Below are 23,205 nucleotides of genomic sequence, written 5' to 3'. Positions count from 1 at the left end.
TTGGGGTGCTGTATACCGTGAGGTGCTGTATACTGTGGGTGCTGTATATTGTGGAGTGCTATACTGCTGTACTGTATAGTGTGGGGGGCTGTATAGTGTGGGGTGCTGTATAGTGTATAGTTTGGGGTGCTGTATACTGTGAGGTGCGGTATTCTGTATATTTTGGGGTGCTGTATACCGTGAGGTGCTGTATATTGTGGAGTGCTATACTGCTATACTGTATAGTGTGGGGGGCTGTATAGTGTGGGGTGCTGTATAGTGTATAGTTTGGGGTGCTGTATACTGTGAGGTGCTGTATATTGTGGGGTGCTATACTGCTCTACTGTATACTGTGAGGTGTTGTATACTGTATAGTGTGGGGTGCTATATTGCATAGTGTGGGGTGCTGTATACTATAGGGTTCTACACTGCATACTAGGGCTGCACGATAAATCGAAAAAATAATCGAATCGCGATAATCGGCAAATGCGATATGGCGATTTGGCCGACCCAAAAATTCTGCGATTATATATGAAGGGGCCCCGCGCACATAACTGGCTTTGTGTGTAAAGTATTTTACTAGTGTGTGAAACAATCTCTCTCCTATTGATAACAGGTCCAGCCTTTGTACTCACTTTCACTATGAATGCACTGCAGCGAACGGCAGCGAAGTGGGAGGAGCCGCTCGCTGTAGTGCATTCATAGTGACAGTGAGTAGAGAGGCTGGACCTGTTATCAATAGGAGAGAGATTGTTTTACACACTAGTAAAATACTTTACACACAAAGCCAGTTATGTGCGCAGTTTAGGACACATGAGGGGACACATAGGGCCATGAGGGGGACCAGCATAAGATGCTATATGTCTTATGCTGCCCCCCCTCATGGCCCTATGTGTCATCCCCAGATCCCCCACATAACAGCGTCGTCCCCAGATCCCCCACATAACAGCGTCGTCCCCAGATCCCCCACATAACAGCGTCGTCCCCAGATCCCCCACATAACAGCGTCGTCCCCAGATCCCCCACATAGCAGCGTCGTCCCCAGATCCCCCACATAGCAGCGTCGTCCCCAGATCCCCCACATAGCAGCGTCGTCCCCAGATCCCCCACATAGCAGCGTCGTCCCCAGATCCCCCACATAGCAGCGTCGTCCCCAGATCCCCCACATAACAGCGTCGTCCCCAGATCCCCCACATAGCAGCGTCGTCCCCAGATCCCCCACATAGCAGCGTCGTCCCCAGATCCCCCACATAGCAGCGTCGTCCCCAGATCCCCCACATAACAGCGTCGTCCCCAGATCCCCCACATAACAGCGTCGTCACCAGATCCCCCACATAACAGCGTCGTCCCCAGATCCCCCACATAACAGCGTCGTCCCCAGATCCCCACATAACAGCGTCGTCCCCAGATCCCCCACATAACAGCGTCGTCCCCAGATCCCCCACATAACAGCGTCGTCCCCAGATCCCCCACATAACAGCGTCGTCCCCAGATCCCCCACATAACAGCGTCGTCCCCAGATCCCCCACATAACAGCGTCGTCCCCAGATCCCCCACATAACAGCTTCGTCCCCAGATCCCCCACATAACAGCGTCGTCCCCAGATCCCCCACATAACAGCGTCGTCCCCAGATCCCCCAAATAACAGCGTCGTCCCCAGATCCCCCACATAACAGCGTCGTCCCCAGATCCCCCACATAACAGCGTCGTCCCCAGATCCCCCACATAACAGCGTCGTCCCCAGATCCCCCACATAACAGCGTCGTCCCCAGATCCCCCACAACACAGCGTCGTCCCCAGATCCCCCACAACACAGCGTCGTCCCCAGATCCCCCACATAACAGCGTCGTCCCCAGATCCCCCACATAACAGCGTCGTCCCCAGATCCCCCACATAACAGCGTCACCCCCAGATCCCCCACAACACAGCGTCACCCCCAGATCCCCCACAACACAGCGTCGTCCCCAGATCCCCCACAACACAGCGTCATCCCCAGATCCCCCCACAACACAGCGTCACCCCCAGATCCCCCACAACACAGCGTCACCCCCAGATCCCCCACAACACAGCATCACCCCCAGATCCCCCACTGATCCTGAGCCGCTGGAGTCTTCAGAACTGGAAGTATTTATTCACTGTACTCTACCAGATGTGTGGATTTTTTGTGTGTGTGTTGTGGTGGAGGCCGTGATTGCCTGCTAGGGTGTGGGAAGGCGTGATCCAGGGGGCCCAAGTAAATTTTTGCCCAGGGTCCAATCAATATTAAAGACGGCCCTGAGCCTCTATGCAGGGTGAGATAGTCTCTGCCCAGTGGTGTTAGGTTCTGATGATCCCCAGTTTGTGATCCAGAGAATGGTGGTAGTCAAACAGCAGGTATTGGTCCGTATGAATAGGTTTCCTGTAGACTCCAGTTTTCAGCCTGCCTCCCAGTACCGAATTGCCAGCATGTTGTTCTATACATCATCCCTAGTAAACCTGAAGCTATGGTGGATGTGTTCAGTATTTGCATGAACCTCTTGTTTCTGAATGTTAACCCAGGTGTCAGCCACATATCTGAACCAGTGACCGGATGCAATTCCCGGGAAGTTGTTTAGGGCTTTCTGTTCTATTTCCTCTGTGTACTGGTTAGCCACTGGTTAGCCACAATGCGAAACTGGTGATCCCATGGCACAGCTTGTTTCTGTCTGTAGAACTTATCCTTGTATTTAAAATAGATTATGGTCAGGCACAGGTCCAGCAAGGAACACACTTGATCTTGGTTAAGATTTGTTCTGCTGCTGAGGGTGTTGTCTTGTGTTAACCCTGTCCTCACCTTTTGGACTGCCTCTGTGGTGGATATTAAGGTGAAAAGGGATGTGACGTCATAGGCAGGGGCGGACACAGACAGCAGAGGGCCCCTGTGCAAAGAATGTGCCTGGGCCCCCTCTTCTCAAGCCAAATTCTCAACATAACCTATTCCGTCCTAACATTACTTATAGTAATACAAAACATACAGGTTAAGGCTACTTTCACACCTGCAGCACTACGCTCCGGACACCTGATCCGGCAGAGAATGCATGGAATTGGCCGGACACAAACTCAGGCATGCAGCGTTTGTGTCCCGCTGATTCTCTGCATTTTTGCCAGATTGTGGCCGATCTCTGCCAGACCCCATTATAGTTAATGTGGCCGGCGGACATTCTGTCTGCATCCAGCAGTGCTGGAGCATTCCGGCAGGTTGTTCTCTGCTGGAAGAGCCTGCCAGAATCACTAACGCAGATGTGAAGGTAGCCTAATACAGGTCCACATACCTCGTACATCCAGGGACGTCTTCGTTGATGTAGATGTTCTCTGTCCTCATCTTCTCGTTTCAGACCAGACCGCCATGATGATTTCTTTCAGTCATCTCTTCTTTCTGCAGGGTTTGACAGACAGACATCTTAGTTTCCTAGTTTTCCATCATCCTCCCACCTAATCAACACCCCTCTAATACTGTGCCCGCTGTGCTCCCTATAGAAGTTACACTCAGATAGTTCCCCTTAAATAATTACTGGCACACAGTGTCCTAAAAAATAACTGCGCCCAGGAAACAGTGTCCCTGACACTAATAGTGTAAACATAATGTTCCCCAAAAATAAGTGTGCTAAGCTGATACCGTGCCAGGGTGCCCCCCACAGTAACAGTGCTCCCCAAAGTCCTACCAATAGAAATAATCTACCAGACAACACGTAGTAGTAATAGTGCCCCTACAGTAATAATGATCCCACTGTGTCCCAGAAGTAATAATGCTCCCATAGTGCTCATACTAGTATTCAAGTTCCTCATAGTCCCTCAATTGTAATAAAGCCCACCATAATGCCCCCAGTGGTAATAATTCTCTTTATAATGTGTAACAGTAGAAAAATGCCCCCTTATAATGTGCGCCAGTACATAAAAGTGCCCTGTTGTGTGGCAGTATAAAAAAAACCTCCTCTTAGTGCCCCCTGTAGAGTCAATGTCCCCATCGTACCCTCATAATGTGTGCTAATGCCCCCTACTGTTTTCCCCGAAAAACCTCTTAGTGCCCCCAATTAAGCCAAGGCCCCATAGTGCCCTATAATTTGTGCCAGTATAAAATACTCCTATATTGTGCGCCTCGACTTGTCCCCATGGTGCCTGACAATGTGCCAGTATAAAATGCCCGATAATGTGTGCCAGTATATAAAATATGGTCACCAGTAGATGCCCCCATACTGCTCCCCCCTTCTCCATAGTGCCCATGTGTGCTAGCATATAAGATAGGGCCCCCATAGTGCTACTCCCCCTCCATAGTGCCCCCCATGTCTGCCAATATATAAGATAGAGCCCCAGAAGATGCCCCCATAGTGCTCCTCTCCCCCTTCTCCATAATGCCCCCATGTGTGCCAGTATATAACATAAGGTCCCCATAGTGCTCCTCCCCCTCCATAGTACCCCCCATGTATGCAAGTAACTAAGATAGGGTCCCCCATAGTGCTCCTCCCCTCCATAGTGCCCCCATGTGTGTCAGTATTTAAAATAGGGCCCCCATAGTGCTCCTCCCCCTCCATAGTGCCCCCCTTGTGTGTCAGTATATAAAAAAGGGCCCCAATAGTACTCCCCCCCTCCATAGTGCCCCCATGTGTGTCAGTATTTAAAATAGGGCCCCCATAATTCTCCTCCCCCTCCATAGTGCCCCCCATGTGTGCCAGTACATAAGATAGTGCCTGTAGCCTATCAGAAGACTGGGGAAGGGAGACGCCTCTCCCCTGCCCCGTTGCAGCATCCTAAGGACAACTCATCTCCCCCTGCTGCCGGTAGAAAGGGGCCCCCTCCTGCTCTGGGCCCCTGTGCAGCCGCTTCGGCTGCACATGCGGTATGTCCGCCCCTGGTCATAGGACACTATTGTTTCCTCTGTAACCAATATCAAGCTTTGGATTTTAGAAGTCCTGGGAGTTCTGGATGTGGTTCTCTGTATAAGGCTACTTTCACACTAGCGTTTTAGTTTTCCGGTATTGAGATCCGTCATAGGGGCTCAATATCGGAAAAAAAACACTTCAGTTTTGTCCCTATTCATTGTCAATGGGGACAAAACTGAACTGAACACAACGGAATGCTCCAAAATGCATTCCGTTACGTTTAGTTGCGTTCCCAGACCAAAGAGCAAACCGCAACATGTTGTATTTTGCTTTCCGTCCTGGGATGCGGAGCAAGACGAATCCGGCATTACCCCCAATGCAAGTCAATAGGGACGGATCCGTTTTCTCTGCCACAATCTGCCACAATAGAAAATTGATCCGTCCCCAATTGACTTTCAATGGAGTCCATGACGGATCCGTCTTGACTATGTTACAGATAATACAACCAGATCCGTTCATAACGGATGCAGACGGTTGTATTATCAGTAACGGAAGCGTTTTTGCTGAACCCTGCCGGATCCAGCAAAAATGCTAGTGTGAAAGTAGCCTTATCAACCAATTTAACCCTTTGGATTAAACCCTTTTTCGTTTTTGTGATTCAATTTTTCTTCCCTATCTTCCTGGAGCCATAACTTTTTTACTTTTCCGTTCAGGGCTTGTTTTTTTACTTTCTAATGTAACCACTTATTTTGGCATACAATATAGTGGGAAGCAGGGAAAAAAATTAAAATGGGGTGGAATTGGGAAAAAAAATTCCTCCACTGTTTTACAGTTTTTGTTCCCACGGCGTTCCTTTTGCGTCAAAACTGACCTGTGCCCTTCATTATGATTACAACAATACCACATATGTGTAGGTTTTATACGTCTAAATACTGTAAAAAATTAATTAGAACTTTTGATATATATATTTTTTACATCACCATATTCTGACCCCATAACTTTTTTATAGTTATGTCTACAGAGCTGTGTGGGGTCTCATTTTTTGCGGGATGGTTTTTATTGATACCATTTTGGAGTGTGTGTGACTTTTTGATCACATTTTATAGATTTTTTTGGGTAAGAGAAGCAATGAAAAAATTCGCTGTATTGGAAAAATATTTTTATATTTTAATAATAGGGGCAATTTTGGATGCGGTGATACTAGGGTTGGGCGATATCAAAAATATTCAGACGATAACGATATTAAGAAATTTATCGCGATAAATACCCGTTTAAAAGAAAAAACACACAAGGAGACGTTATACTGTATGGGGGCCACAAGGAGACATTATACTGTATGGGGGCCACAAGGAGACATTATACTGTATGAGGGCCACAAGGAGACATTATACTGTATGGGGCCACAAGGAGACATTAGACTGTATGGGGGCCACAAGGAGACATTATACTGTATGAGGGCCACAAGGAGACATTATACTGTATGGGGGCCACAAGGAGATGTTCTACTGTATGGGGGCAGCCACAAGGAGACGTTATACGGTATGGGGACCACAAGGAGACATTATACTGTATGGGGGCCACAAGGAGACGTTATACTGTATGGGGGCCACAAGGAGACGTTATACTGTATGGGGGCCTCAAGGAGACGTTATACTGTATGGGGCAGCCACAAGGAGACGTTATACTGTATGGGGGCAGCCACAAGGAGACGTTATACTGTATGGGGGCCACAAGGAGATATTATACTGTATGGGGCAGCCACAAGGAGACGTTATACTGTATGGGGCAGCCACAAGGAAACGTTATACTGTATGGGGCAGCCACAAGGAGACGTTATACTGTATGGGGGCCACAAGGAGACGTTATACTGTATGGGGGCCTCAAGGAGACGTTATACTGTATGGGGCAGCCACAAGGAGACGTTATACTGTATGGGGGCAGCCACAAGGAGACGTTATACTGTATGGGGGCCACAAGGAGATATTATACTGTATGGGGCAGCCACAAGGAGACGTTATACTGTATGGGGCAGCCACAAGGAAACGTTATACTGTATGGGGCAGCCACAAGGAGACGTTATACTGTATGGGGGCAGCCACAAGGAGACGTTATACTGTATGGGGCAGCCACAAGGAAACGTTATACTGTATGGGGCAGCCACAAGGAGACGTTATACTGTATGGGGGCAGCCACAAGGAGACGTTATACTGTATGGGGCAGCCACAAGGAAACGTTATACTGTATGGGGCAGCCACAAGGAGAGATTATACTGTATGGGGGGCAGCCACAAGGAGACGTTATACTGTATGGGGCAGCCACAAGGAAACGTTATACTGTATGGGGCAGCCACAAGGAGACGTTATACTGTATGGGGGCAGCCACAAGGAGACGTTATACTGTATGGGGCAGCCACAAGGAGACGTTATACTGTATGGGGCAGCCACAAGGAAACGTTATACTGTATGGGGGCCTCAAGGAGACGTTATACTGTATGGGGGCGGCCACAAGGAGACGTTATACTGTATGGGGGCAGCCACAAGGAGACGTTATACTGTATGGGGGCAGCCACAAGGAGACGTTATACTGTATGGGGGCAGCCACAAGGAGACGTTATACTGTATGGGGGCAGCCACAAGGAAACGTTATACTGTATGGGGGCCTCAAGGAGACGTTATACTGTATGGGGGCCAGAAGGAGATATTATACTGTATGGGGCCACAAGGAGACGTTATACTGTATGGGGGGCCACAAGGAGACGTTATACTCTATGGGGGCCACAAGGAGACGTTATACTCTATGGGGTAGCCACAAGGAGACGTTATACTCTATGGGGCAGCCACAAGGAGATGTTATACTGTATGGGGGCCACAAGGAGACATTATACTGTATAGGGGTTATACTGGTGGGACTCATGACCTGTATATTCCCCTTGGGTCTAGTTACTCTAGTACATCCCCATCTATGTGCACTGTACAGAGTACACTGTATACAGGGGTTGCTGGGTGCTGTACACTGTATATGGGGAGGGGTCGGGCGTTCATGAGTATATGGGGGGCAGTAAATGGTAAAGAGGTATATTTTTGTTTTGGGTGCTATTTCTCAACGCTAGAGCTGGCACTGCCATATGCAGGGGCTGCTGCAAAAACCGATGAGCCTGCCAATAGATGGTAAGATAGGATAGGAGATGGTATTACCTAGGAGACATGTTTATTCATTACCCTAGTCCGCATGTGTTTTCCCCCGCTGTGGACAATGGTACAGGCCTGGCTCGCAGCTGGCCTGTGAGGATTCCGTTGTCTTTTCTCCTCTCTCATTGGCTGCTAAAGTTTGGGCCTTCAGGATGGCCGTAGCGTGGCCTATGAGTGCCAGTTCTCAGGTCGGTGGGTGGAGTCCAGGTAAAGTAGGAACGAGGAGGGGGCAGTTGCAGTGAGAACTGGCAGGCAGTGTGCACAGGCGGCCGAACTCAGACGTTTTAGAAGCGGTCAGTGCAAGTGCGATCGCTCCTATGACGTCACTATTATACCGCGGTAATTAAGAAACTGTGATATCGCCATATCGCCGTTTCCTAATACCGCGGTATATCGTTAACACTGGTATATTGCCCAACCCTAGGTGATACCCCTGATGTTTATATTTTTTTATATTTATATATTTATTGTAAGGAAAGGGGGTAATTTAAATTTTAATCTTTTTTTTACATACTTTATTTATTTTTATATTTTTTTATTTGTGTTTCTGTAGCCAGTGTAGGAGGTTACAAGATTCACAAATTTTATTTTTTATTTTTTTTATATTACCATGCTACATACAGGAGCATGGTAATATGTGAATTGCCGATTTCTTATGGTGGCCTGCCACCTGTTGGCCAACATAAAAATTGCAGCTCTAATATGCTGGGTCTCTTCAGAAATCCCCATCCTATTAAAGTGAATTGCCGGCATTCTCATTGGCTGCACGGGGATGCAGGTAATAACCCGGAAGCGCGTGCTTCCAGGTTTTCTCTGTTTTCTCTGTTCACACTTGATCATGGCATCTAAAGGCTTTAATGAATGGCTTTATGAATATTTTTCCAATATGGCATCATTACCGGTCATTACCTGCATAACCATGTCTTGGATGATTTATTATGTCTATATAATAGAGTTACACGTGAGCGGGTGCCATGTTTACACGTACATGTACGGCACTGGTAGCGAAAGGCTTAACCATATGAGCTAGGATTAGATAAAATCTTCATTAAAAAATCTCGGTTTATTGGTATCTTCATAAAATCCAAAATACAACACAGAGGCTGCTGTGCTTTGGATTTTATAAAGATACCAAAAAACTGATTTTTTTAATGAAGATTCTGCTCGGTTTTGGGTATTTTCTTTTTACCTAATTGTTGTTGGATGGCTTCCCCAACTGTCTGAGCGCAGACTGGTCTGTTTGAAGCCTGGCGGGGAGCTGATCAATGACTTCTATGCATGGGAGCTAGGATGTTGGCGAAATACTTGGCCACTTTAAAGGTCACCGAGTTGATGCTGCTGATAATAGGCCTGATCCTGGTCCCTTCTTTGTGTATCTTAGGAAGTCCATATATATAAGGATGGGCTTCACCAGGGTAGAGGTGATAATACTTGGCCCAAGCTATAGCTTGGGTGTTTTTCAGCTGTTGTAAAAGTTCTATGTCCTTTTTCATGTAACCGCTGGTTGGGACCCTCCTTAGGGCTTCGTATGTGTCATTATCACTCACTTTGCATGGTATTTATTAAATACAACTGTTCGTCTTCCTTTATCATTAGGCAGGATGATGATCTTTGGGTCTTTCTTGAGGGATGTAATGGCCTTCCTTTCTTCTGTAGTCAGGTTGGATGGGGGTGGTTTAGTGCTGGATAAGGCTGCAGACACTTTAGTTGTTCAGTCTCATCCTGTACCATTTTGTAGTTTTGGATGGAGGCTTCTGTGGCTGAGATAATATCTACCACTGGGATGGTATTGGGGCAATCACAAAATTGAACCCTTTAGCTAGGACATCCGTCTGTGGCTGACAAGTTCTTAAACCCAGTTTCCTTGCCTTTGCAGTGTCCCAGCCACATCTCTTTGTGTCTAGTTTCTGTATGGCTGTTGCCAGTCCTGGCTAATAGATTGGAGAACTTGTTCTGATGTCTCTCCTTGCCCTTAGAGTTTTGCGCTAACTGGGCAGCTGTGCACAGCAACTGGTTCACCCAAAAGACCCAACGCCGAAACACAAGAAGAGCAGTATAGTGTATGCAGTCCAGTGCAGTGAGAAGTGCAAAGACTTGTACATTGGGGAAACAAAACAGCAGCTACACCAGTGTAAGGCCCAGTACAAAAGAGCCAACACCTGCGTCAGGACTCAGATGTGTACCTACATCTTAAGGACAAAATAAATTAATTTGATAGCGGCGAGGTGGACATCTTAAGACACAGAGGAGGACAGGTTCAAGAGGTGTAAAAGAAGCTATTTATATTATATTGGAGAGACCAAGCTTGAATAGAGGTAGAGTAGTAGTGTGGCATCTATTATCTGCCATTTACAATGCTGTTCTAACACCTCTCCCAAAGCAGTTTAATCACATCTAATAGCTTCAATCAGGCAAAGTGCAATCAAACTATTACTTCCACGAGGTCCTTGACCTCGTGTTGATTATGCTGACTGTAACCAGTACTTAATGCAAGAGATTACTTGTACAAGTCAATATAATTGAGAAAGCCAGATAGATGACTAGTAAAACGACTTTACAAGAAAATACAAGGAGTCCAGTTCCAGTTCCCCTAACTTATTACTACTGATATACCATGACCTGAATAAATGAGAAACTTCGCAGTACCCACAGCTGGAAACGTGTGTAATGGATGCAGTCCGATGCATTTCTGCAGCTGATATGATGCAATGTGGCTCATGCACAAACACCTTTTGTGACTAATTTTTTATGACATACTGGGGTTTTCATAAATGTCCTTGAGTATTTTTCTGTACATATCTGGTCACTTATTTCAGAGGACTATTGCGTCAGGGAAAAGCTGTGGTCTATTTCATCTACACATCAGTACAGGTACCAGTGTTTGGGCCTGCATGGGTCAGACATTTGGAGACACAACTTATTGCAGCACCAATAGCATCTGTGGTAGGAAAAATCCATAAATAAAATTACTGGAACGCTGGCTGAATCAAGAGACAAAATTCCCAACATCCGCCGTACATGTACGATGGATGTTGAGTCTTTAACCACCTCAGCCCCTATAGCTTAAACACCCTTAATGACCAGACCACTTTTTACAATTCTGCACTACACTACTTTCACGGTTTATTGCGCGGTCATACAACTTACCACCCAAATGAATTTTACCTCCTTTTCTTCTTACTAATAGAGCTTTCATTTAGTGGTATTTCATTGCTGCTGACATTTTTACTTTTTTTGTTATTAATCAAAATTTACCGAAAATTTTGCAAAAAAATGACATTTTTCACTTTCAGTTGTAAATTTTTTTTTAAAAAACTACATTTCTATATAAATTTTTCTCTAAATTTATTGTTCTAGATGTCTTTGATAAAAAAAATGTTTGGGTAAAAAAAAATGGTTTGGGTAAAAGTTATAGCGTTTACAAACTATGGTACAAAAATGTGAATTTCCGCTTTTTGAAGCAGCTCTGACTTTCTGAGCACCTGTCATGTTTCCTGAGGTTCTACAATGCCCAGACAGTACAAACACCCCACAAATGACCCCATTTCTGAAAGTAGACACCCTAAGGTATTCGCTGATGGGCATAGTGAGTTCATAGAACTTTTTATTTTTTGTCACAAGTTAGCGGAAAATGATGATTTTTTTAAAAAATTTATTTTTTCCTTACAAAGTCTCATATTCCACTAACTTGTGACAAAAAATAAAAACTTCCATGAACTCACTATGCCCATCACGGAATACCTTGGGGTGTCTTCTTTCCAAAATGGGGTCACTTTTGGGGTATTTATACTGCCCTGGCATTTTAGGGGACCTAATGCGTGAGAAGTAGTTTGAAATCAAAATGTGTAAAAAATGCCCTGTTAAATCCTAAAGGTGCTCTTTGGAATGTGGGCCCCTTTGCCCACCTAGGCTGCAAAAAAGTGTCACACATGTGATATCGCCGTACTTGGGAGAAGTTGGGCAATGTGTTTTGGGGTGTCTTTTTACATATACCCATGCTGAGTGAGAGAAATATCTCTCTAAAAGACAACTTTTCCCATTTTTTTATACAAAGTTGGCATTTGACCGAGATATTTATCTCACCCAGCATGGGTATATGTAAAATGACACCCCAAAACACATTGCCCAACTTCTCCTGAGTACGGCGATACCACATGTGTGACACTTTTTTGCAGCCTAGATGCGCAAAGGGGCCCAAATTCCTTTTAGGAGGGCATTTTTAGACATTTGGATCCCAGACTTCTTCTCACGCTTTAGGGCCCCTAAAATGCCAGGGCAGTATAAATACCCCACATGTGACCCCATTTTGGAAAGAAGACACCCCAAGGTATTCCGTGAGTGGCATGGCGGTGTTCATAGAAGTTATTTTTTTTGGCACAAGTTAGCGGAAATTGTTTTTTTTTTTTTTCTCACAAAGTCTCCCTTTCCGCTAACTTGGGACAAAAAGTTCAATCTTTCATGGACTTAATATGCCCCTCACGGAATACCTTGGCTGTCTTCTTTCCGAAATGGGGTCACATGTGGGGTATTTATACTGCCCTGGCATTTTAGGGGCCCTAAAGCGTGAGAAGAAGTCTGGAATATAAATGTCTAAAAAAATTTACGCATTTGGATTCCGTGAGGGGTATGGTGAGTTCATGTGAGATTTTATTTTTTGTCACAAGTTAGTGGAATATGAGACTTTGTAAGAAAAAACAAAAAAACTATTTCCGCTAACTTGTGCCAAAAAAATGTCTGAATGGAGCCTTACAGGGGGGTGATCAATGACAGGGGGGTGATCAGGGAGTCTATATGGGGTGATCACCCCCCCTGTCATTGATCACCCCCCTGTAAGGCTCCATTCAGACGTCCGTATGTGTTTTGCGGATCCGATCCATGGATCCGTAAAACACATACGGACGTCTGAATGGAGCCTTACAGGGGGGTGATCAATGACAGGGGGGGTGATCAATGACAGGGGGGTGATCAATGACAGGGGGGTGATCAGGGAGTCTATATGGGGTGATCAGGGGTTAATAAGGGGTTAATAAGTGACGGGGGGGGTGTAGTGTAGTGTGGTGCTTGGTGCTACTTATTACAGAGCTGCCTGTGTCCTCTGGTGGTTGATCCAAGCAAAAGCGAACACCAGAGGACCAGGTAGCAGGTATATTAGACGCTGTTATCAAAACAGCGTCAAATATACCTGTTAGGGGTTAAAAAAATCGCATCTACAGCCTGCCAGCGAACGATCGCCGCTGGCAGGCTGTAGATCCACTCGCTTACCTGCAGTTCCAGTGAACGCGCGCGCCTGTGTGCACTCGTTCACAGGAAATCTCGCGTCTCGCAAGATGACGCGTAGATGCGTGACTCTGCCTGAGTGAGCCGCCTCCGGAACGCGATCCTGCGTTAGGCGGTCCGGAGGCGGTTAAAGATGTTGCCCACTCTGGAGTAGAGCAAGTGCCACAGCTACCGTGTGTCTGCTGTTTCATACAGCAGACACCTGCGGCTAATGCCTACTGTGGACATGTAACCCCTCAGATACTGTGGTCAAATGGTACCATGGCATCTGAGAGGCCAGAAACCCGGAAGTGAGCACTTCGCGGGCAGGAAAGTCCTCCCTAGCCGTTGAATTGGCAAGGCGTTCCAAGTAGGTAATGAGCCTGGGCCTGTACTAAGCTTCTAGGCTCATTACTTGTATATTACAATTCAGGCCAGCAGGTGGCAATACTGAATTGTAATATAGCTATTTCTGTATAGATTAATGGAGGAAATTCAATTACTGTATAGCAAATTGCAGTCTGATAATTTCATATTGTGGTCTACTTGGAGACCTAAAAAAAAGTTTAAAAGAAAAATTAAAAGAATATATAAAAATTCTAATCAACCCCCTTTCCCCAAAATAAAAATACTTAATAAAAAAAAAAATCAACATTATGGGCATCACCGTGTGTGCGAAAATGCCCATACTATTAAAATATAAAAAAGCTTGTTGCGGTTGGTGAAACGCACAGAATGTCACAATTACTGTTGTTACACAGAGTTTGTCAGATGACATGTGTCCTAGATGTGGTGCACCCAATGCTACGCTGATACACCTTATGTGGAACTGCCCTAGGCTGAGGAGATATTGGGGGGGCATAATAGATCTAATACGAAAAGTGTTTGAGACAAGAGTGGAGGCAGATGCCAGATTATGTGTACTAGGCTGTACTGAGTCTGTACAACTAGTCGCTGAGCAGAAATTAGCGGTTATCCGCATAGTGTATCAAGCAAGAAAGGTGATTGCGTACCATTGGGTGGATCATGATCCTCCAGAGGTGGGGGAACTTGTTCGTAAGGTGCACACACTGTTGCAAATGGAAAAATTTGTATACCAGAAGAGGAATAATAGTAAAAAATATGAGAAGATTTGGGGAAGATGGAGGCAATACCACAATATTGTAGATTAATGCGGTTTAAGTAGATACTGGAATCTGAACCGGCTTTACTTATGTTTTTAGAGGCCACACATGAGAGGCATGGATGTCATTGTTCACTGGGAGGGGATGAGGGGTGGGAGCTGTAAGAGGGACTAGGGTATGGTCTTTTGGGATGAGAGGTGGTATATATGTTCTGTTACGCTGTCATGTAATGTACTGATGTATCCGAACTGTTGACATATGTTATGTGCTTGAGGATAATGTACCGGATGTCCAGCTGTAATGTAAAGCTATTGCATTTCAATAACGAACTCTTTATGGAGAGGACTTTTGGAGATGTTCTCCTTGGATCTAGGACGCTTGGGTATGGGGAGGGGGAGGGGGGGATTGCTTTGTTTGTCTCATAAAATGCTTTGAAAATCTCAATAAAAACAATCTGATTTAAAAAAAATATATAAAAAAGCTTATTCCATACGGCGATTGGCATAATTGAAAGGAAAATAAAAATGGTCGATTTGCCGTTTTTTTCATTACTTTACCTCCCTCAAAAAGTCATACAGACCCCAAAATGGTATTTACAAAAACTACAGATCATCCCATGAAAATTGAGTCCTCACACATCTTCTTAGACATAACTATAAAAAAGTTATGGGGGTCAGAATATGGCGATGAAAAGAAATACATTTTCAAAACGTTATTTTTTTTCAGTATTGAAATGCAAGAAAAACGATACATATTTGGTATCGCTTTAATTGTACTGACCTGGAGAATGAAAGTAAAAGGTCATTTTTACTCTATAGTGAACACCGTAAAAACAAAACCCATAAAACCATGTTGGAATTGCGTTTTTTTTTTCAGCTTTCCAATACATTGTGTGCAATATTCAATGGTGCCATTAGAAAGTACAATTTGTCCGACAAAGAAAAAAAAGCCCTCATATGGCTATGTGAACGTAAAAATAAAAAAGTGATGGCTCCAGGAAAGTAGGAAACGAAAATGCAAAAACAGAAAATTGCTTTGTCAGGAAGGGGTATAGTACATGACAATCTCTTTTTAATAACCTGACATGGATCCAGAGCTCTCCCCATTCACTGTTCCTATTGCTCTACTAGATTGTCTTCAGGCTGGCAGCTCAGGGGCGTGTCCTTTTCTCAGGGGGCATGTCCTTCTTGGTGGCAGCTGAACGATGGAACCGAGCACATGTGACCACCTCAGGAGATGGACGTGCACATTCCTATACTGATTAAACACCTTTATAATGAACAAAGAGAATATCTGACAACTCAACCATTTTTATAGCAGGAAGTAAATTACAATAGTATCTTGTTTTTCATACTGATTGCTGAATTATATTAAAATAACTTTTAATTGGATTGAGTATTTCCAGTATGGGGTAATGGCTGTATGCATAGTGTGCACTTTATATACATGTGCATATTCATAGTATATGATGTATTGTGGCCATTGATGCCTGATGGCTGAAAAAGATGCTGCTCTATATCTGTCATAAAGATGATGCGTAGAGTGTTATAGAGGTCTATGTGATCAGATGACGGCACTGACAGATTTATTTCTTCGCACAGTATCTTTTAGCGATGACCTTTGTTTATTTCAAGAGAGCTGGATTCCATATGAATGAGTACACCCGAACCAATTTCTTTACTGCTTTGTGAGTAAATCCTCTTCACTTTACATTTAAAGGGAATGTGTCATTAAAATTATTTTTTCTGCTAGTTAAAACCAGATAATATTAATAATAATGATAATATTTATATAGCGCCATCATATTCCGCAGAGGGTTCATGTACAAAACAAAAGACGTCACAAAATTACAGACTAGTATACAAGTGATACACTAAGAGAGAGGGCCCTGCTCACAAGAGCTTACAATCAGTGAGGAAGAGTTTAGTCCATGAGATAGTAACACATATCCACACTAACATGCTGATGGCTACTTTATATATATATATATATATATATATACATTCAACACTATAACAGTGCAACACTATGAAACCCACACCCTCCTAATATCAATACCCCCACTCAATATACAGTTTCCACAGACACTCACAGCAGCGGCCCCTACCCTACCTGGCAATAACTATACCTAAACAAGAGAGGGAAAGGGTTTACTGTCTCAGGGGATGATCCTTTGTCCTCCTCTAGGGAATGCTCGTTGCCCAGGGACTGCTCAGCTCAACTGATCAGCGCTCCATCGTCTGCGCAGTGATATGACGTCACTTAACCAGCCCACGTACGAGCTGGCATACAGGTGTCAGCACATCTCCCTCTGCCTTTAATGTGCCTGCAACTGGTTGTCCAGGCGGCTCCCCTCTTCAACATACTGTCTACAGTATCTATCTACACTGAACAAAAATATAAACGCAACACTTTCGGTTTTGCTCCCATTTTGCATGAGCTGAACTCAAAGATCTGAAACATTTTCTACATACACAAAAGACCCTTTACTCTCAAATATTGTTCACAAATCTGTCTAAATCTGTGTGAGTGAGCACTTCTCCTTTGCCGAGATAATCCATCCCACCTCACAGGTGTGGCATATCAAGGTGCTGATTAGACAGCATGAATATTGCACAGGTGTGCCTTAGACTGCCCACAATTGATCTGTGATATTAAGGTATACAGTGTATGATAAATTACAGAAAGTGTAATGAAAAGTCCTGATGTTGTTATATATTTATATACATATTTATTTACATATAGTGAGAAACAGCAGTATTTGAACACCCTGCGATTTTGCAAGTTCTCCCACTTAGAGATCATGGAGGGGTCTGAAATTCACATTGTACAGTCGTGGCCAAAAGTTTTGAGAATGACACAAATATTAGTTTTCACAAAGTTTGCTGCTAAACTGCTTTTAGATCTTTGTTTCAGTTGTTTCTGTGATGTAGTGAAATATAATTACACGCACTTCATACGTTTCAAAGGCTTTTATCGACAATTATATGACATTTATGCAAAGAGTCAGTATTTGCAGTGTTGGCTCTTCTTTTTCAGGACCTCTGCAATCCGACTGGACATGCTCTCAATCAACCTCTGGGCCAATTCCTGACTGATAGCAACCCATTCTTTCATAATCACTTCTTGGAGTTTGTCAGAATTAGTGGGTTTTTGTTTGTCCACCTGCCTCTTGAGGATTGACCACAAGTTCTCAATGGGATTAAGATCTGGGGAGTTTCCAGGCCATGGACCCAAAATGTCAACGTTTTGGTCCCCGAGCCACTTAGTTATCACTTTTGCCTTATGGCACGGTGCTTCATTGTGCTGGAAAATGCATTGTTCTTCACCAAACTGTTGTTGGATTGTTGGAAGAAGTTGCTGTTGGAGGGTGTTTTGGTGCCATTCTTTATTCATGGCTGTGTTTTTGGGCAAAATTGTGAGTGAGCCCACTCCCTTGGATGAGAAGCAACCCCACACATGAATGGTCTCAGGATGCTTTACTGTTGGCATGACACAGGACTGATGGTAGCGCTCACCTTTTCTTCTCCGGACAAGCCTTTTTCCAGATGCCCCAAACAATCGGAAAGAGGCTTCATCGGAGAATATGACTTTGCCCCAGTCCTCAGCAGTCCATTCACCATACTTTTTGCAGAAGATCAATCTGTCCCTGATGTTTTTTTTGGAGAGAAGTGGCTTCTTTGCTGCCCTTCTTGACACCAGGCCATCTTCCAAAAGTGTTTGCCTCACTGTGCGTGCAGATGCGCTCACACCTACCTGCTGCCATTCCTGAGCAAGCTCTGCACTAGTGGCACTCCGATCCCGCAGCTGAATCCTCTTTAGGAGACGATCCTGGCGCTTGCTGGACTTTCTTGGATGCCCTGAAGCCTTCTTAACAAGAATTGAACCTCTTTCCTTGAACTTCTTGATGATCCTATGAATTGTTGATTGAGGTGCAATCTTAGTAGCCACAATATCCTTGCCTGTGAAGCCATTTTTATGCAACGCAATGATGGCTGTACGCGTTTCTTTGCAGGTCACCATGGTTAACAATGGAAGAACAATGATTTCAAGCATCACCCTCCTTTTAACATGTCAAGTCTGCCATTTTAACCCAATCAGCCTGACATAATGATCTCCAGCCTTGTGCTCGTTAACAAGACAATTACTGAAATGATCTCAGCAGCTCCTTTAATGACAGCAATGAAATGCAGTGAAAAGGTTTTTTTGGGATTAAGTTAATTTTCATGGCAAAGAAGGACTATGAAATTCATCTGATCACTCTTCATAACATTCTGGAGTATATGCAAATTGCTATTATAAAAACTTAAGCAGCAACTTTACCAATTTCCAATATTTATGTAATTCTCAAAACTTTTGGCCACGACTGTAGGTGCATTCCCACTCTGAGAGACAGAATTTTAAAAATCAGGAAATCACATTGTATGATTTTTAACGAATGTATTTGTCTTGCACTGCTGAACATAAGTGTAACGGCATATAAAGGAATGCTCCAAACTCCCGAACGGAACCTCACGAACAGCTGCTAGCAGATGAATAGGAAAATGCACCCAAGCGGCTTACACTCCTAGCAATCAGTCTCTAACAGCATACAGTGAATCCCCCCAAAAACGAGACGAGGCTCCGTGTTGAGGGTCAAACAGTGGACAGCCAGAGCTGTGTGTTTATTGTTCTTATATAACATTGTTACACACTAGTACCACCCACAGGGTTTTGTAAAAACAACCAATAAACACGTACAATACAGTAAAACACTCCCACACAAAATCCTCCCCTCTGCCTGTGATACAATTACCTTACACAATGGGTTGATGTAATTATCACAGGCAGGAGAATACACAATGTCTTCTGTCCTGGAGACAACCGAGGAGTAATTCAATTATCTCTCAGGACAAAGGGAAATCGCCAATACACACGTGGAGACAATAGGACAGACATCACTACTCAAATATACAATGTCCCACCCATTGCAGTACACCTAGACATTTAACATATCCCCAGATGGCTTGGATCTGAGCGCTCAATATATCCAAACAGCGCTCAGATGCCACAAACACAGTCAAATCGCCATGGGGTTTAAGTTTAGCATGGGCTGATGAGAGGGCCCATAATCCTGGGGCAAGAGGCTGGCAACCAGGCTTCTCCACCAACCAGTGGCGAGGTTGGTTTCGCCACAATAAGTATTTGAACACCTGTGAAACAGCAAGAATTCTGGCTCTCAAAGACCTGTTCCTGTGTCTTTAAAAAGTCCACCTCTACTCCACTCATTAATCTAATTTAGTAGCACCTGTCTGCGATCTTTAAAGACACCTGTCCACCCGCCAGTCAGTCAGACGCCAACTACTACCATGGGCAAGACCAAATTGCTGTCAAAAGACACCAGAGACAAAATTGTGGACCTCCACAAGGCTGGAAAGTCCTACGGTGCAATTGCCAAGCAGTTTGGTGAAAATAGATCAACTGTTGGAGCAATTGTATGAAAATGGAAGAGGCTAAAGACGACTGTCAGTCTCCCTCGGACTGGGGCTGCATGCAAGATCTCACCTCGTGGGGTATCATTGATGATAAGAAAGGTGAGGAATCAGCCCAGAACTACAAGGGAGGAGCTGGTCAATGACATGAAGAGAGCTGGGACCACAGTTTCAAAGGTCACTGTCGGTAGAACACTACGCCGTCATGGTTTCAAATCATGCATTGCACGGAAGGTTCCCCCGCTCAAGTCATCACATGTCCAGGCCCATCTGAAGTTTGCCCCATCTGAAGTTTGCCGATGACCATCTGGATGATCCAGAGGAGGCATGGGAGAAAGTCATGTGGTCAGATGAGACCAAAGTAGAACTTTTTGGTCTAAACTTCACTCGTCGTGTTTGGAGGAAAAAGAAGGATGAGTTGCATCCCAAGAACACCATCCCTACTGTGAAGCATGAGGGTGGTAACATCATGCTTTGGGGGTGGTTTTCTGTGGAGGGGACAGGACGACTGCACTGTATTAAGGAGAGGATGAATGGGGCCATTTATTGTGAGATTTTGAGCAACAACCTCCTTCCCTCAGTCAGAGCATTGAAGATGGGTCGTGGCTGGGTCTTCCAACATGACAACGACCCAAAGCACACAGCCAGGATAACCAAGGAGTGGCTCTGTAAGAAGCATATCAATGTTCTGGAGTGGCCTAGCCAGTCTCCAGACCTAAATCCAATAGAACATCTTTGGAGGGAGCTGAAACTCTGTGTTGCTCAGCGACAGCCCCGAAACCTGACAGATCCAGAGGAGATCTGTGTGGAGGAGTGGGCCAAAATCCCTGTTGCAGTATGTGCAAACCTGGCCAAGAACTACAGGAAACGTTTGACCTCTGTAATTGCAAACAAAGGCTTCTGTACCAAATATTAACACTGATTTTCTCAGGTGTTCAAATACTTATGTTCAGCAGTGCAAGACAAATAAATTCTTTAACCACCTCAGCCCCCAGTGCTTAAACACCCTGAAAGACCAGGCCACTTTTTACACTTCTGACCTACCCTACTTTCACCGTTTATTGCTCGGTCATGCAACTTACCACCCAAATGAATTTTACCTCCTTTTCTTCTCACTAATAGAGCTTTCATTTGGTGGTATTTCATTGCTGCTGACATTTTTACTTTTTTTGTTATTAATCGAAATTTAACGATTTTTTTTGCAAAAAAATGACATTTTTCACTTTCAGTTGTAAAATTTTGCAAAAAAAACGACATCCATATATAAATTTTGCTCTAAATTTATTGTTCTACATGTCTTTGATTAAAAAAAAATGTTTGGGTAAAAAAAAAATGGTTTGGGTAAAAGTTATAGCGTTTACAAACTATGGTACAAAAATGTGAATTTCCGCTTTTTGAAGCAGCTCTGACTTTCTGAGCACCTGTCATGTTTCCTGAGGTTCTACAATGGCCAGACAGTACAAACACCCCACAAATGACCCCATTTCGGAAAATACACACCCTAAGGTATTCGCTGATGGGCATAGTGAGTTCATAGAACTTTTTATTTTTTGTCACAAGTTAGCGGAAAATGATGATTTTTTTCTTTTTTTTTTTTTTTCTTACAAAGTCTCATATTCCACTAACTTGTGACAAAAAATAAAAACTTCCATGAACTCACTATGCCCATCACGAAATACCTTGGGGTCTCTTCTTTCCAAAATGGGGTCACTTGTGGGGTAGTTATACTGCCCTGGCATTCTAGGGGCCCAAATGTGTGGTAAGGAGTTTGAAATCAAATTCTGTAAAAAATGACGAGTGAAATCCGAAAGGTGCTCTTTGGAATGTGGGCCCCTTTGCCCACCTAGGCTGCAAAAAAGTGTCACACATCTGGTATCTCCGTATTCAGTAGAAGTTGGGGAATGTGTTTTGGGGTGTCTTTTTACATATACCCATGCTGGGTGAGATAAATATCTTGGTCAAATGCCAACTTTGTATAAAAAAATGGGAAAAGTTGTCTTTTGCCAAGATATTTCTCTCACCCAGCATGGGTATATGTAAAAAGACACCCCAAAACACATTCCCCACCTTCTCCTGAGTACGGAGATACCAGATGTGTGACACTTTTTTGCAGCCTAGATGGGCAAAGGGGCCCACATTCCAAAGAGCACCTTTCGAATTTCACTCGTCATTTTTTACAGAATTTGATTTCAAACTCCTTACCACACATTTGGGCCCCTAGAATGCCAGGGCAGTATAACTACCCCACAAGTGACCCCATTTTGGAAAGAAGAGACCCCAGGGTATTCGCTGATGGGCATAGTGAGTTCATGGAAGTTTTTATTTTTTGTCACAAGTTAGTGGAATATGAGACTTTGTATGAAAAAAAAAAAAAAAAAAAAAATCATCATTTTCCACTAACTTGTGACAAAAAATAAAAAATTCTAGGAACTCGCCATGCCCCTCACGGAATACCTTGGGGTGTCTTCTTTCCAAAATGGGGTCACTTGTGGGGTAGTTATACTGCCCTGGCATTTTCCAGGGGCCCTAATGTGTGGTAAGTAGGTAAATGACCAGTGAAATCCGAAAGGTGCTCTTTGGAATGTGGGCCCCTTTGCCCACCTAGGCTGCAAAAAAGTGTCACACATCTGGTATCGCCGTATTCAGGAGACGTTGGGGAATGTGTTTTGGGGTGTCTTTTTACATATACCCATGCTGGGTGAGATAAATATCTTGGTCAAATGCCAACTTTGTATAAAAAAATGGGAAAAGTTGTCTTTTGCCAAGATATTTCTCTCACCCAGCATGGGTATATGTAAAATGACACCCCAAAACACATTCTCCACCTTCTCCTGAGTACGGAGATACCAGATGTGTGACACTTTTTTGCAGCCTAGGTGGGCAAAGGGGCCCATATTCCAAAGAGCACCTTTCGGATTTCACTCGTCATTTTTTACAGAATTTGATTTCAAACTCCTTACCACACATTTGGGCCCCTAGAATGCCAGGGCAGTATAACTACCCCACAAGTGACCCCATTTTGGAAAGAAGAGACCCCAAGGTATTCGCTGATGGGCATAGTGAGTTCATGGAAGTTTTTATTTTTTGTCACAAGTTAGTGGAATATGAGACTTTGTATGAAAAAAAAAAAAATCATCATTTTCCACTAACTTGTGACAAAAAATAAAAAATTCTAGGAACTCGCCATGCCTCTCACGGAATACCTTGGGGTGTCTTCTTTCCAAAATGGGGTCACTTGTGGGGTAGTTATACTGCCCTGGCATTTTCCAGGGGCCCTAATGTGTGGTAAGTAGGTAAATGACCTGTGAAATCCTAAAGGTGCTCTTTGGAATGTGGGCCCCTTTGCCCACCT

General features: G+C 44.2%; 1 protein-coding gene across 1 annotated transcript in view; it reads left to right on the top strand.

Annotated features, from left to right (window-relative positions):
• Positions 1–23,205, top strand: part of SPDYA (speedy/RINGO cell cycle regulator family member A) — a 56,446-nt gene that overhangs the window by 13,031 nt on the left and 20,210 nt on the right. Inside the window, exon 3 of the mRNA XM_040430631.1 lies at positions 15,984–16,069. Within this exon, the coding sequence (XP_040286565.1) occupies positions 15,984–16,069 (86 nt within the window). The remainder of the gene's footprint in view (positions 1–15,983; positions 16,070–23,205) is intronic.

The sequence above is a fragment of the Bufo bufo genome, chromosome 4, assembly GCF_905171765.1.
Source record: "Bufo bufo chromosome 4, aBufBuf1.1, whole genome shotgun sequence".
NCBI classification, from domain to species: Eukaryota; Metazoa; Chordata; class Amphibia; order Anura; family Bufonidae; genus Bufo; species Bufo bufo.
The sequence above is the reverse complement of the archived record's forward strand: the minus strand, read 5'-3'. Positions and strand labels throughout refer to the sequence as shown.